This window comes from Rhineura floridana, chromosome 10 (assembly GCF_030035675.1).
Source record: "Rhineura floridana isolate rRhiFlo1 chromosome 10, rRhiFlo1.hap2, whole genome shotgun sequence".
Taxonomy (NCBI): Eukaryota; Metazoa; Chordata; class Lepidosauria; order Squamata; family Rhineuridae; genus Rhineura; species Rhineura floridana.
This window is the reverse complement of record NC_084489.1, coordinates 69,707,183-69,723,655: the sequence shown is the minus strand read 5'-3', so window position 1 is coordinate 69,723,655 and position 16,473 is coordinate 69,707,183. Positions and strand designations below refer to the sequence as shown.

The window sequence follows — 16,473 nt, the reverse complement described above, 5'->3', positions numbered from 1 at the left end:
TAACACTGATAATGGAAAAATGGCTATTGAAATTACTGGACCTAGCAGACTTGATGAGATGGATTAATTGACATGTTTATTTGGAGAAAAATTGATGGATATATTTCTCAAGGAGTGGAAACCTCTCTGACTTTTTGCGGAAAGAATAAAGTGATGTTAATGAGATTTGATGATTAATTAAGATAACTACTGGAGGAAAGTGATTTTGTAATATATTAAGAGACAGATTTGTTATATACCATAGACCTATATCTGATCTGCGACAAATCGGAAGTCAACATTTTATTTTATTGTTTAATCTGTTTCTTTTTTGTTTTGTTTTGTTTTGTGTTTGAAAATTTGAATAAAATTAATGGAAAAAAAGTGGGATAATACTGCTTTGAATGTATGGTGTGGATGTTGCTTCAATTTGGGGGAAAGACCTTTATTAATTAAATGCCCCATCTGCACTATACATTTAAAGCAGTATCATACCATTTTAAACATAGTTTCCCCTAAAGAATCCTGCTTAAAATGTATAGCACAGATGGGGCCAAATATGGAACAGAAATAGCAGGTCATCTAGATGAGGAACCAGTAAGATTTGATAGGAACACTGGCGTACTAAGAAAAGGAATACTAATATCTGGAAACAAACTATTGCTCTAACTGTACAGGAGATTAACAAAAACCTAAAAGGCAAACAGAAAAAGAAGAAGAGATTTTACAGTTTCTACTTGTTGACAACTTGTTTTCAACCATTTCACTGCTTGCTAGCCTTATTTGGACTTGCAAGTTCCCATCAGTGTGCCTTACATACATATTTATATAAATCATTAAAAAGAATCAATTTAGATTTTCCCCTCAGAAGGAGTTTTACAAGGAAACCTCTGTCTTTCTGATGCATCATAAGTTAACACAGACGGCATGTTCCAATTATACTATGATTTGCCTTTTATGGGATTTCAAAAACTTTTACGAGAAATTGGGGAGGGGAAAAAAGGATACAAGAGGATTATTTATGCCTCCTCTGAAAGTTGAAGAAATAAACTATTTTTATGCAGAAATATGGTAGCATTTGGATGCCATGTGAGTTGCAAGGCTCAACTTTTCAATATTTGAAAAGTACAGTGAATGCCAATGATATTTGGAGGCTCAAATATGTGATGTGCTGGCATCCCACATGTACATATTGAAAGTCTGAGCAGATGACTAAAAAGCTGACTGCAGCAGCAAAAGCAAAGGTTTCCTTTTGGATAAACATGTTTGAGTCTTCTGATGTCACAGTTCTTTCACTATAGGCGTGTTCACACATTAAATTCAACAAGTGTACAATCTGTGTGCACAATAGTTGAGCTATACAGTCATACAGTTATTCACAAAATCTGCCACTGTAATCCATAGTACTTTAGATTCCCATGCAAAAAGGCCAAGAGATCCAGCCATTTCATTAGGGCAGCTTTCTCCAATCCGGTGTCTTCTAGGCAGCTTTGGACTGCAACTCCCATCAGTACCAGCCAGCATGGCCAGTGGGCAAAGATGATGGGAAATGTAGTCCAAAACAACTGGAGAGCACCCACCACATTGGGGAAGGCTGTATTAGGTCTCCTCTCCTCTTTTGGAGTGCCTTTGTTATAGAAGCAATTATTCAAAAATAAGTAAAAACCAACATCATACCCACCATTTAATTGTATATTTGAGGTTGGGCTGACTGACTGTGCTGTCATCCAGGAAAATAGTGGAACAGGAACTGTATTTCCTTCTCAGTTGACCAGGAGGATGCTAGAAAGCAAACATACAAGAAGAACAGTGGTTGTCACGTAGTGCCAAAGGCATTCCTTAGACAACACAAAGTTGAGTAAACAGTTCCTCTCTGTCTCTTGCACGCACACACATAGGTGCATTCAAGTCAACAGGGGTCTGGGGGGGGAAATTACAGGTCGTTATCTCATGAATCAGACAGAAATGGCACTTTGCTAGTGGCTCAAATAGAAAAGCAAACAGGGACAATGCGTTTCAACTACATTTATTCTGAAAATGACAGAGATGGTGGATGCAACAATGTTTGCACAGGGTATAAATAGAAAGCACATGCCGCACTTTTATTTCATTTCAAAACAGCACAGATAAAGGCCTGAGGAAGTTAGTTAGCTAGTAAGTTAATGGCATTTATAAACTGCTTGACAATTTAAAAAATCTCTAAGTGGTGTGTCTATCTGTCTATCTGGAGATGCTGGAGATTGAAGCCAGGATCTTTTGCATGCAAAGCAGATGCTCTACTGCTGAGCTCAACCCTTCCGTGATCAGCTTCAGACAAAACTATACTCTATCCACCTTTCTCCATCAGACAAAGAAAGGAGGATTTGATCCCACCAAAGTGATCATCTTTACCGCATCTTCAGAAGCATACAAAAACACATATTTTGTAGCAGACACATTTAAACAATTAAACAATTTTGTGGTTTGGTTTTCTTTGGCCATCCAACTTCACCAAAAGTGGATGGAGGCCTATGCCCAACGTACACAGCTAAGGACTGATGCTATAATTCTCAAGCTCATCTATTCCAAGAGTAGTAGGTAGACTATGAGGATGTCATCAGCCCTCTATTCTCACTAATCCCACCACCACCAAAAATAATAATAAAAAAATGGCTATGAGAAGCAAAGGGTGTGCTCCTGCTGCTGCTGCTATTTCATCATCATCTATATTCCAGGACCAACAATGCCTCAGGCAATGTGCAGAACAGGATAAAGGAAGAGCAAATTAATAGTAAGAATTTACCTACTCCAATCCACCCAGAGGCAGCATTATTCATACCCAAATGTCCACTGGATGCTGCAACCAATAAATGGGGAAGTGGGGAACCAGGCCTACCTGCGGAGGTATATATGCCTGCTGGGACTGACGTTACTTGCAGCCTAAAACCTTTGGAGGGCACCAGGTTGGCAAAGGCTCTGTGCTAAGCAATCATAGCATGGTGTGAAAATATTGTAAAAATATCTATTATCTGGAGCTAAAGAAGGAAATGACTCAGGTGCTGTACAACTTCTGTCCCACCATCTGTTACTTTACATATGTAAGCTTTTGAACACAGTTTAGAGCAAATGTATCCACTCTTGGGAGAAGAAAAAAATAGAGGAAGCTGGCAAACAGCTGAATTCACATCTTAACGAAATCTTTAAGTAATAAGACTTTCTTCTTCTACCAGGCATTTTATCATGTGTTTTTAAAACTGATTTTTAAGAATGTGTTTTTAAATTTGTATATTCATTTTTAATGTTTTTAATTGTTGTAAACCGCCCAGAGAGCTTCGGCTATGGGGCGGTATACAAATGCAATAAATAAATAAATATGTAAAAAAAAATCTCTCCCCAATGCACATACAAATTAGATGAAGTTGGCCTATATACACAGTTGGACTATTGGTCCATCTCAAGCTCAGTATTGTCCACTCTGACTGGTAGCAGCTCTCCAAGGACTCAGGAATAAGTCTCTCTTAAGTCTGCTTCTGGAGAAATGTGAACAGGAGATACTGGGATTTGAACCTGGGACCTTATACATGCAAAGCATGTGCTCTGCCACTGTGCTAAAGCTCCTTGCAGCACCCCTTGGTCTTCTCTCCCTACGCGGCAAGAACTTGCAACCTTATGATCTGCATGCAACAATTCACATTAAGTAGTACTGATTGCCAATTATTTGCTCAAAATTGTTGATGCTTGCAGAGAAACTGACTATAGTTAGTTTCAGATGGGATTTGTTAAACATTTTGAACATGGTCCCCTTCTGTGCACTCCCAAAGACCAACAATATGTTCCACTGACAAACATATAGAGTATCTCATGCACAGGTGCATGTAGTCAGGAGATTTGGAGTGAGGTGCCATCAATATGACACCCAGCTCTACCTCTCTATTCCATCTGAATCAGAAGAGGCAGTTGAGATGTTGAACCAGTACTTGGAGGCAGTAATGGACTGGATGTGGGCCAATAAATTGAAGCTGAATCCTGAAAAGACAGAGGTGTTATTTGTCCAGATTTCTCATGTCCAAGAGGTAGGAAGACGGCCTGTTCTGGATGGAGTTGCTCTTTCCTTGAAGGAGCAAGTTCACAGCCTAGGAGTACCCCTTGATCCAACACTGTCACTGGAGGTTCAGGTGGCCTCAGTGGCTAGGAGTGCCCTTTTCTGCCTCCAGCTGGTTCACCAGCTCTGGCCCCTTTTGGACAGAGACGACTTGGCCACAGTGCTCCATGGTCTGGTAGCTTCCAGACTGAATTATTGTAACACGCTCTATGTGGGGCTGCCCTTGACAATGACTCGGAAACGTCAACTGGTCCAAAATACAGCAGCCAGATTACTGGCAGGGATTCCTTTTAGAACTCATGTAATCCCTGTTTTAAAACAGCAGCATTGGTAGCCAATTCGTGCCTGGGCCCAGTTCAAGGTCCTTACATTATATATATATAGTGTGTAGCAGTCCATATCATAAGATGAAACTGAGGCAAGCCAAGAGCCCCTAATTATCCAGGGACTCTCTTCTTTTTTGCTCACTTTGGTTTCTGATTTTAATTCCTTGCTGATGATACACAATAAGAACATACAACATAAGAACATAAGAAGAGCCTGCTGGATCAGGCCAGTGGCCCATCTAGTCCAGCATCCTGTTCTCACAGTGGCCAACCAAGTGCCTGGGGGAAGCCCGCAAGCAGGACCCGAGTGCAAGAACACTCTCCCCTCCTGAGGCTTCCGGCAACTGGTTTTCAGAAGCATGCTGCCTCTGACTAGGGTGGCACAGCACAGCCATCATGGCTAGTAGCCATTGATAGCCCTGTCCTCCATGAATTTGTCTAATCTTCTTTTAAAGCCATCCAAGCTGGTGGCCATTACTGCATCTTGTGGGAGCAAATTCCATAGTTTAACTATGCGCTGAGTAAAGAAGTACTTCCTTTTGTCTGTCCTGAATCTTCCAACATTCAGCTTCTTTGAATGTCCACGAGTTCTAGTATTATGAGAGAGGGAGAAGAACTTTTCTCTATCCACTTTCTCAATGCCATGCATAATTTTATACACTTCTATCATGTCTCCTCTGACCCGCCTTTTCTCTAAACTAAAAAGCCCCAAATGCTGCAACCTTTCCTCGTAAGGGAGTCGCTCCATCCCCTTGATCATTCTGGTTGCCCTCTTCTGAACCTTTTCCAACTCTAGAATATCCTTTTTGAGATGAGGCGACCAGAACTGTACACAGTATTCCAAATGCGGCCGCACCATAGATTTATACAACGGCATTATGATATCGGCTGTTTTATTTTCAATACCTTTCCTAATGATCCCTAGCATGGAATTTGCCTTTTTCACAGCTGCCGCACACTGGGTCAACATTTTCATCGTGCTGTCCACTACAACCCCGAGGTCTCTCTCCTGGTCGGTCACCGCCAGTTCAGACCCCATGAGCGTATATGTGAAATTCAGATTGTTTGCTCCAATATGCATAATTTTACACTTGTTTATATTGAATTGCATTTGCCATTTTTCCGCCCATTCACTCAGTTTGGAGAGGTCTTTTTGGAGCTCTTCGCAATCCCTTTTTGTTTTAACAACCCTGAACAATTTAGTGTCGTCAGCAAACTTGGCCACTTCACTGCTCACTCCTAATTCTAGGTCATTAATGAACAAGTTGAAAAGTACAGGTCCCAATACCGATCCTTGAGGGACTCCACTTTCTACAGCCCTCCATTGGGAGAACTGTCCATTTATTCCTACTCTCTGCTTTCTGCTTCTTAACCAATTCCTTATCCACAAGAGGACCTCTCCTCTTATTCCATGACTGCTAAGCTTCCTCAGAAGCCTTTGGTGAGGTACCTTGTCAAACGCTTTTTGAAAGTCTAAGTACGCTATGTCCACTGGATCACCTCTATCTATATGCTTGTTGACACTCTCAAAGAATTCTCATAGGTTACTGAGACAGGACTTTCCCTTGCAGAAGCCATGCTGGCTCTGCTTCAAGCAAGGCTTGTTCTTCTATGTGCTTAGTTAATCTAGCTTTAATCATACTTTCTACCAGTTTTCCAGGGACAGAAGTTAAGCTAACTGGCCCGTAATTTCCGGGATCCCCCTGGATCCTTTTTTGAAGATTGGCGTTACATTTGCCACTTTCCAGTCCTCAGGCACAGAGGAGGACCCAAGGGACAAGTTACATATTTTAGTTAGCAGATCAGCAATTTCACATTTGAGTTCTTTGAGAACTCTCGGGTGGATGCCATCCGGGCCCGGTGATTTGTCAGTTTTTATATTGTCCATTAAGCTTAGAACTTCCTCTCTCGTTACCACTATTTGTCTTAGTTCCTCAGAATCCCTTCCTGCAAATGTTAGTTCAGGTTCAGGGATCTGCCCTATATCTTCCACTGTGAAGACAGATGCAAAGAATTCATTTAGCTTCTCTGCAATCTCCTTATTGTTCTTTAGTACACCTTTGACTCCCTTATCATCCAAGGGTCCAATTGTCTCCCTAGATGGTCTCCTGCTTTGAATGTATTTATAGAATTTTTTGTTGTTGGTTTTTATGTTCTTAGCAATGTGCTCCTCAAATTCTTTTTTAGCATCCCTGATTGTCTTCTTGCATTTCTTTTGCCAGAGTTTGTGTTCTTTTTTATTTTCTTCATTCGGACAAGACTTCCATTTTCTGAAGGAAGACTTTTTGCCTCTAAGAGCTTCCTTGACTTTGCTCGTTAACCATGCTGGCATCTTCTTGGCCCTGGCGGTACCTTTTCTGATCTGCGGTATGCACTCCAGTTGAGCTTCTAATAGGGTGTTTTTAAACAACTTCCAAGCATTTTCGAGTGATGTGACCCTCTGGACTTTGTTTTTCAGCTTTCTTTTTACCAATCCCCTCATTTTTGTGAAGTTTCCTCTTTTGAAGTCAAATGTGACCGTGTTGGATTTTCTTGGCAATTGGCCAGTTACATGTATGTTTAATTTAATAGCACTGTGGTCACTGCTCCCAATCGGTTCAACAACACTTACATCTCGCACCAGGTCCCGGTCCCCACTGAGGATTAAGTCCAGGGTTGTCGTCCCTCTGGTCGGTTGCATAACCAACTGGTCTAGGGAATAGTCATTTAGAATATCTAGAAACTTTGCTTCTTTGTCATGACTGGAACACATATGCAGCCAGTCTATGTCCGGGTAGTTGAAGTCACCCATTACTACCACATTTCCTAGTTTGGATGCTTCCTCAATTTCATATCTCATCTCAAGGTCTCCCTGAGCAATGATTGGAACTCTTCCCATTATTCAGTTGTAAACCACCCAGAGAGCTTCGGCTATGGGGCGGTATATAAATACAATAATAAATAAATAAATAAATAAATAATACATTAGTGTTTAAAGCCCTAAGCGACTTAGGTCCCAAATATCTGAAAGACTGCCTCCTTCCCTACAGACCCTCTCAGGTGTTGAGATCAGCAGAGGGGGCCCTTTTGGTAGTTCCGCCACCTTGGAAGTTTGGGGGGCTGGTCCAGGGGAGGGCATTCGCCTCCCCTCCCACCGAGGTGTGTCTGGCAACTTCATTGTATAACTTTCGGCAAATGCTGAAGACGCACCTCTTTACCCTTGCCTTCGACACCAGAGATGTATGTTTTTAGGACCCACCCTATTTTCTGTGATGTTGTTTAGGTTGTTTTTAACTGTTTTAATTACAGTATGTGTTTTAAATTGTTGTAACTCGCCCTGGGACCTCTGGGTGAAGGGCGGGTAATACATCCTATACACTCTCAAACCCCCTCACCACATTAAGATGTGCGTCCTAGAGGGGGAATAATAATAATCACAATAATAATAATAATATTAATAGTCTCCTGCCACTGCATCTGGGGAATCTGTGAAATGGAGTACTAATTCAACACTCCTGTAAAAAGAGGAATATAACAGAAAAGGACATATTGAATCCCATTCTAAAACCATGTATTTGGGACTATCCTGATTTTAAAAGCGGTATTTTTATATTGAGTTCCTTTCTTCCTAAATAAGGAGGTTGTGACGAGGTGCGCCTGGCGCCAACACTGTTATCTTCTCGGCGCCAGGTCAAGACTTTCCTCTTCTCCCAGGCATTTTAGCATGTGTTTTAAATAGTTTTTATATTGTTTTAAATTTTAAAATTGTGTTTTAAATTGTATATTTGTTTTAATGTCTTTGATTGCTGTAAACCACCCAGAGAGCTTCGGCTATGGGGTGGCATACAAGTGCAATAAATAAATAAATAAATAGTCAATCCTACAAAGTTAATGTAGATCGATGAGGAATCCTGTACAGGGGAGGGCCTTCACCCTGGTCTTGGGTGGGTGGGGTTAAGGCTTCACTTCCTTCCAGGTCCTATTCCTCCCTGGAATTTTGTGTCCTCCCTACAGTTTGAAACTTGCTGAAATAAACAGCACTTGAAGAAACAATTTCAATTGAATAACTATTAAATGAAATCTATGGCACAAATGTCCTTGACACTGCACCAGCATTTATTTCTGACACATCTGCATGATGCCAAGAAACTTCAGCACCTCTGAGACATCCTTTCCATGCTGCTTTTTTAAAAATGCAAATTATCTCTACATTTGGAAGGAGGAGAGAAAGCATTGCTTTGGAATTACAGTACAGGGGAGCCAAGCTGCACTCCTCGCAAATGCATCATCCACTTATGGAGGTCAAACATAAAATAAAAACACAAACTATTTCCCAATAAGAAAAAGTTTGTAAGGAAGTGTGGATGCCAACTTAGTTGCTATTTTATCCAAAACCATTACAATAGCTTTATATTATAGATATTTGCTTTCCTAGGACCTTTATGTTTCCACTCTCCTCTTCCATGTCTTCCTTCATTCCTTTCCAGCTTCCCAGGAATTATCAAGACTACTCTCCAGGACACTAATAAAGTTCCCTTGAGTGGTGCTCATCGTTGACCAAGACAACTCCAAAGCCCTTCACCACTTCCTAGGAAAAGTTGCTGTGAGTTTTTAAAGTCTCTTGGAAAATTGCTTCCAGGCTTAGAGACTCTGATAAGCTGATAAAACTCTGATAAGCTTACAGATTTAGAGAGTCTGGTACACTGAAGGAGGATGTTGGCTGCTTAACTACAATCATCATCATCTCTCCTCATGCTCTTTTGTGTAAAAACAAAAGTGCAGCACAAACTACCTGTGGAAGAGGAGAGGAGGTGATGGCAGCAACGGCTCCAGTTCAGCTCATGACTGCTGGATGAGTGCCTATTGCAAATTATTGCAGTCGAAGAACATGTGTAATGAGCTTGAAATAACCAGGCTCAGGCCAGACATCAGCAGGTGGCACCTTTATGGGGCATTGTTATAATGCCAGCTGCCTGGTACTAGTCAAAGGGCCACTACCACTGCCACAACCCTCCTTCTTCTCCCTTGTTGTTGCAGCTACTGGGAGGTGCTCCACACACTGTGCTTTCAGTGGAAATGTACAGGAGGGGAAGCTGCTTCCTGCCTGCATGCAAGGGGCCCACAGTATGTAGGGGTGGCAACTAGAGGGTCCCATGCCAAGCCCCTAACCCCAAACAAAAACCCACTGGAGCTGACTAGGCTGCAAGAAAATACTGGGAGACATTGTTCTGGAACGAAGGGTTCTTGTCCTCATTCTTCCCAAGGTATCAGAACAAAAGAAGAGGCTGACTGGATGATACTAGAGGTCTATCCATGAGTTTTAATCCAGACCTCATGTCTTACAGTGACCCTATGGTGGAGGTGGGGAAAACTGCTAGCTTATTAAGAGCCTCCTTCCCATCCCCTTACCAGCAGAAGAATATAATAACTGAACTGTTGGGCACTGTGTTCCAGGTTTGAAAAGGTGGAGCCTGGATCCCAGAGCCAGGAGGATTCCATGGCTGAATGCATATGGGTAAAAGCACAGGCTTGTGCTACCAGGGTGGGGATGAAGCTGGATCCTGTGTAGGCAGAACCAGGCAAACATCCAGGACAGGTAGGAAACAGCCTTAGCTACCAGCAGTGACGGCTTCATCTAAAGCAGGGGTGGTGAACCTTTGGCCTCCAGATGTTGGCTTGACTGCAACTTCCATCAACCCAGCAAGCATGGCCAATGGCCAGGGATGATGGGAGTTGTAGTTCAGCAACATCTGGAGGGACAAATGTTCCCCACACCTGATCTAAAGCTACAAGGAAACATGGGTCTTAGACTGGCAGCCCTAGCAGCCGGACTCCAGTATCTTCCCTTACTGTGCCACTGAGACAGCATGTCTGCTGACAGATTTGAAGCCTAAGGTGGGTTAACCCAGGGGCACTGCCTAGGCAGCATCACAAGCTCCACCAGTTGACCTAGTGAACCAATAAAGCTCTGTCTGGCGCTATAAAGCCTCAGCCTTGGGGACTGATTGTCATGAGCCCCATGGAGAACTCTTGGCAGGACTGAGGAGGAGGGCTGGGATCCAGAGGAGGGCTGGGATCCAGAGGAGGGGCCCAGTGGTCTGCCCACCAACAGCCCCTCCTCTGAGGTGCTGGCGGACACAGATGAGGGGGTTGAGCTGTCATTCTTCCCAATTGTGCCACTCTCAGCGGCCGATCTGCTGCTGAGCTGGCCTCCTGTAGCTGACCCACCCTCAGTCCAGGAGGGAATGTCGGAGACAGGATCAGGAGAGGGCTTTGCAGGTTCATCTCTGCCTCCGCCGCCACAGACACACCATCAGCTGCGCAAGTGCAGGCAAACCAAGCCCATTAACAGCCTGCTCATAGGAGCACCTGCTTGCTTGCCCAGTGCCAAGCTGCGAGAAAAGTCCCAGGCAAGTAGTTGTGCCCGACCCATCCTTTATTAAGGGGAGGCAGGAGGTGTGTCAAGCATTGCAACAACATCTTCACTTGAGTAGCCATGCCAAGTACTGCCTTGTAGTGATTTTAAATCTTGTAAGCTTTAGATCTCTTGTGACCTACGTCCCCATCGTATGCTAACTTGTGTATTAAAGTCATTAGCAACAACCCAGCTGAGAGTCCCGCCTGTTTCATCAACTTATCCTCAGGTGAAAACATCCTGACAACCTCTGTTCCTGCATTCCAGCCTTCCAAACATTCTACCTCTGGAACCTGACTAGTTGCCTGCCTCAAAGTACAGTGCTTGTTTCTGGCCTCCCCCTGGCCTGGTAAATATTATCTGAACAGGGCCTCAAGATCACAAGCTGTGGTTGGGGAAAGCATTATCAGCTAGCAGGTGAAGAAAATGAACCAGTAGTGCCTTTTGAGGATCAAGTTGCATTAGCCAGAAATGGAGAAAAAGGTCTTTGCTTGTAACTCCTTCCCTCCCCTCCGCCCCCACTTTCAAATGGCCTTTAAATTAACAAAAGAAAATCACAAAGGAAATGACCAGGAAGCAAAGTCCTTGCCTGCGGTATTTTGTTGTTCTCTCTTTGCCACAACACATTTGGAATTCTGAAGAAATATTGCTGCCGCCATCTGGCACAGAGGCTCACCCCTGCATCCTTTCTGAACTTTCAATCCCCTGCTGTTTAGCTCTGTTGCAGCAGCTTTCTTATTTTATGTTATAGCAGAGGGAAAATGTTTGAACAGCTCTAATCTCAACAGAATGTCTCTTATCAAAATCAGAACAGCCTGCAGTCTGAGAATCACAGAGAAAAGATGAAAAATGGTCAAGCTCAGAAGCTCTTGAAGTTCAGTTTTCTGTTTATTAATTCCTGCATCACTGCCAATTTTATCCTAATGTTAACAAGGTTTTTTAACAAAAGGTGTGTGCAAGGGGTGGGGAGATTTGGTTTCTAAACCAGAAAAGAAAAAGCTAAATAACAGATGACTATGAAAAACCGGGTAAGTTGAAAAAAGGGTATGAAAGGTCTTGGAGAGATAAAAACAACAGGAGTTATATTAGCAGGGGTGTAATTGTCCAGGGTCTCAGGGTGGTGGTGGTCTTAGACCCTTTACTTTTTTTGGAGCAGGGTCCCTATGTCTCTGGCATCCTATGAGCCAATCAACACGAAAAGGGAGTGTGTTAGTCACAGAGAAGCGTCTTCTAATATGCTTCCTTGTCCTTTCCTGTTGATTGGAGCCAATCAGAGTGAAAGGAGGTAAGTCAGCCACCGAGAAGACTCTTCTCAGCAGCTAACCCACTACCCTTTCATGCAGATTGCTTCCTAGGAATCTCAGTTGTTATGGGAGAAGGTTTAAAAAGGATCTCATTCTTAACTCAGCAGCAAAAAAGGGGGGCATGGCTGTGACTAACCTGAAGGGACCCTACACTTCTGAATTTGCCACTACACTACTGTATATTAGTAAAGAACAAAGTATTTTGGACTCTAAGCATTGTATAGCACTCCTTAAAGTTCCAGGCCAGTTCCAACCATGGTACGCTATATTCAGCAAGGCAACACAGTTCAAAACTGGCTCTGATCCATAAAAGCTCACACCGCAATTGAGGTGTTACAGAGCAATCCTAAGAGGAGGGGAGGAGTGAAGTGATGGCAAGACTTCCAAGGTCTCGCCAGCTTATGCTAGCCAGGGCAGGAGGGTGATGTTGGCTATGTTCTCCTTCCACTGGCAGAATATTAGTTGCTGGGATTCAAAAGAGGGAACAGCACTTTTGCACTCAGGTCCTGTGTTGCAGGCTTCCCATAGGCATCTGATTGGCCACTAAAAGAACAGGATGCTGGACTTGATGGGCCTTTGGCCTGATTCAGAACGGTTCTTCTTAGGTATTTAAAGTGTTTCAAACTAATAATACAGCAACTAGCACTTAACCTTTACTGGAGTTGGGGAAAATCACTGTGTCCGTGCCTAATATTTCCAAAGACAAACTGCATTTTATTTGGAAGACAACTTTTTCCCTTGCTTTTTATTTCTTGCACATAATATTATGAAAAATGAGACTTTTGCTTCTGATTTTGGGTGCCAACTTTAAAAGATTTCTTAAGTGTAATGCCCCAAATCTAAGAGTTTGCTTTCTGAGCAACATGAAGCCAATACATTGATTACTGCAATTGTATTGATTACTGCATTAAGCACAGCTGAAAACAGATTTGCCAGCATAATATAAGTGCAGAATAAAAATCCTAAAATTAGAAGCAAAAGTCATTGTTTTCTGCAAAACTGTACCAATATTCTGTAACCTTTATTTAATTGGGTGGTTAATTACTTAATATCCATGCAGTTATTAACAAAACTGAAGTAGTTTAGATAGCAAAACTTTCACGGCATAAAAAGATGCTTAAGGGCATGATTCTGCTCTTGAGATTTACCAGTCAAGGGGCTTTAGGGTTTGGCAGAAGCCCTGCTATGCCAGTGGAATTCAAGATACACCTCCACTATGACAAGATAAACCATCAGGACAGAGTCATGGGCAGGATGCAGGTAGCATAAGGAAGAAGTATTCATATGCTGTAGGGTTGCCAGGTTCAGGGCCTGAGACTGATCCTGTATCTTTAAGAGAACAGAAAATTCAGCCAAGTGCAGGTTTTCTTGCAACACTGTAATGGGAAAAACCACATGGTGAAATTCTCCCTTCCCCCTGCACAACTTTTAAAGATACAGAAGTCCTCTTGGTTGCCAGGTGCAGCCTCTATGTATCTTCTATTCACATGGTTAGGGTACACTGAAGGTTACGTACCATGCTGGTCACGTATACACTCTGAATAAGGCAGCAGACATGGCAAGTATGGTATGTTACTATGCAACTGGACTTAGAAACACAGGCAGAAGATAGTGGCATACCTGGAGCAGCCATGGAGGTGGTGGCAACAACCATGCCGCTCAAAGTAATGTGCAAACAGGATCTGCACAGACTAAAAAAGATTAACATCTGAAAGAGCTTTGTTTTGTTTGTTTATTTATTATGGGTTGCATCCAACAGTACCATACTCAGAGTAGACCCACTCATGGTAAGCGGTATTCAGAAGTGGTTTACCATAGCCTTCCTTGGAGCTGAGAGGCAGTGACTAGCCCCAGGTCACTCAGTGAGCTTCATGGCTGTGTGGGGATTCGAACCCTGGTAGAGCTCGAATAACCAATCATGATAAATGACACATGCACAATTATACCATTGTGATGCTTGACAAAACAGAAGGATGCAAGGGTTGAAAAAAGATCAGGTCTCACGTTGCATGCATTTTATTGAGAAAAATGAAAATCTGACACATGTACACCATTTATAAGTGAACAGAGGTACACATATTTTATACCTGGATATCTGTACCTAAAATCCATCTGTGCCTAAAATCCATGTGTAGCATGGTAAAACCAAAATAGACGATGGCCTATTTTACAAGGCAATATTTCTATATTCATTCATTTAAATTAATTTCCCTAAAATTTCAGAGTTGACATAGATCTACAGATTCATCAGCAACTACCCAGATACTTTAAAGATCCTGAGAAATCTACATCCCCCAGCTACACCTTAACGCAAAGACAAAGGGTTTCTTTAGGGCAGTGGTTCTTAATATTTTTGGGTCACAGACCCCTTTGAGAACCTGATGAAAGCTATGGATCCTGATAGATAAATAAATAAATACATAAAATGTATTTAATTGCATTGGAAGTTGATTTTTTCCCACCCAGTTCATCAACTCTCTGAAGCACATCCATGGACTCCTGGGGTCCATGGATCACAGGTTAAGAACCCCTGCTTTAGGGTATTTACAGACTACTACATATCTGTACAAGTAGTGCTGAAAAAGTGTACCTTTCAAGAAGCATTAACTGACTACGACAAAATGAATTGGTAAACAAGGAACTAACTCAACTCATTACAATTTGGCTTTCAGTAAGCCACTTCGTCTTCCTTTTCCATTCTAATATGTGGCTAAAAGAATGGATAAGAAAATGGCAAATGCTTGCACCCCCAGTCTAAAATGCAAGGTGTTTTGCACACTTTCTTGCCTTAGGCTTATGCAACAAATTTATAAAACACACAAGGCTTCCTCCTCAGTCTCTGGATAACTTTAGGCACTCCATTGGTTGTACATTTAGACAACTGATTTGCTTGCAAAGCAGACTTTTAGATTTTATAGTGTGTACTCAAAACATGCTATTCAGCCCAAAAGTTTTTTCTCACTTACGTGGTTTATAAAGAGACTCTTCCGTTTTTCTCTCACTGTGAAAACACAAAAACATTGTAGAAACGTCATATGAGTTCATTTGATCTAAATTAACTCCCCACTCCCAACTCCAACATCTACCATTGGAAAACAATATAAACTACTTCCCTTTGTGAAACAATGCTAACAAAAAGAAGAGGAAAACATCTCCTAGCTTTACTTCACTGTAATACTGGGCAGTGAATAATCAGAAGTTTCTGATATGTAAATTGAAACAAGACGTATTAAAGTTCTGCTTTCAAATTTAAATGGCCCTGGTTTTATGTAGCGTACAGGGCAAAGAGATTTTAAAACATTAAGCGGTTTGTAAATCCTTTTAATTAATTAATTAATTAATTAAATATGGCCCATTTGTTCAGTTTGATTGGAACTCAGTTCCAAAGGCCAAGAAAGCTTTTGATATACTTGAACGGCACCTACAGGTGAAACATGTTTTTAACGGTTAAAATGTTAATAGACATTGGTCTGTAAGAATGTTTAACGGCCAGATCTCAGGTGAAATGTTTCAATTCAGTAAGGTGACAAACCAAAGCTTTTGGTATCAAAAGAATGCCTAAACTGCCTCCAGATCCTTGGATGACTTGGTTCAGTACTGCTTCACTCCACCATCCTCTTTTCCTCCATCGGCATCCTGTCTGCTGTAGTTCCAAAAGCTAATTCATGCCAATCCACTGAGTGGTTTATGCAAGAGGCATCATATAACTAATATTCTATAATTCCCACACCTGCAGGAATTCCACCCCTGCTCCCCCACAAGTCTTTCTGGACAAATATCATATCATTTTGAGTTGCTCAAAAGGTGACCTTAGAACCAAATGTAATAATTATGTGTTTCATTGAGATGACAGTAACACCCAGTTGAAAGCCTGATGCCCGACATAAAAAAAAGAATTAACAATCCAATGCTATATATATATATGTATATATATATATGTGTGTGTGTGTGTGTGTGTATATATATATATATATATATATATGTATATATATATATATGTATATATATATGTATATATATGTATAGATAGATAGATAGATAGATAGACAGACAGACAGACAGACAGACAGACAGACAGACAGACAGACAGACAGACAGACAGACAGACAGACAGACAGACAGACAGACAGACAGACAGATAGATAGATAGATAGATAGTACTCAGAAGTAAGCTAGAGTTCAATGAGACATACTCCCAGGTGTAAGACTGCAAGCCTAAATGAAATCGAATATGTTTTGAGTCAAGGTTGAAAACTTAAACTGACAACCTTCTGCAATGTCCAACAAAAATAACAATCTGCGATTTCTTAATTTGCTTTATTTTTAAAGCCAGGTGCTCCATCTAATTTTTTAAAATGTAGTTTAACTATTAAGCTTTTTAGTGCTGCA

General features: G+C 41.7%; 1 protein-coding gene across 1 annotated transcript in view; it reads right to left on the bottom strand.

Moving 5' to 3' along the window:
• CCNY (cyclin Y) overlaps nucleotides 1-16,473 on the bottom strand; it is a 143,130-nt gene that overhangs the window by 25,509 nt on the left and 101,148 nt on the right. Inside the window, exons 3-4 of the mRNA XM_061586505.1 lie at nucleotides 15,051-15,085; nucleotides 1,661-1,761 (exon numbers count right to left, since the gene is read on the bottom strand). Of these exons, the coding sequence (XP_061442489.1) occupies nucleotides 1,661-1,761; nucleotides 15,051-15,085 (136 nt within the window). The remainder of the gene's footprint in view (nucleotides 1-1,660; nucleotides 1,762-15,050; nucleotides 15,086-16,473) is intronic.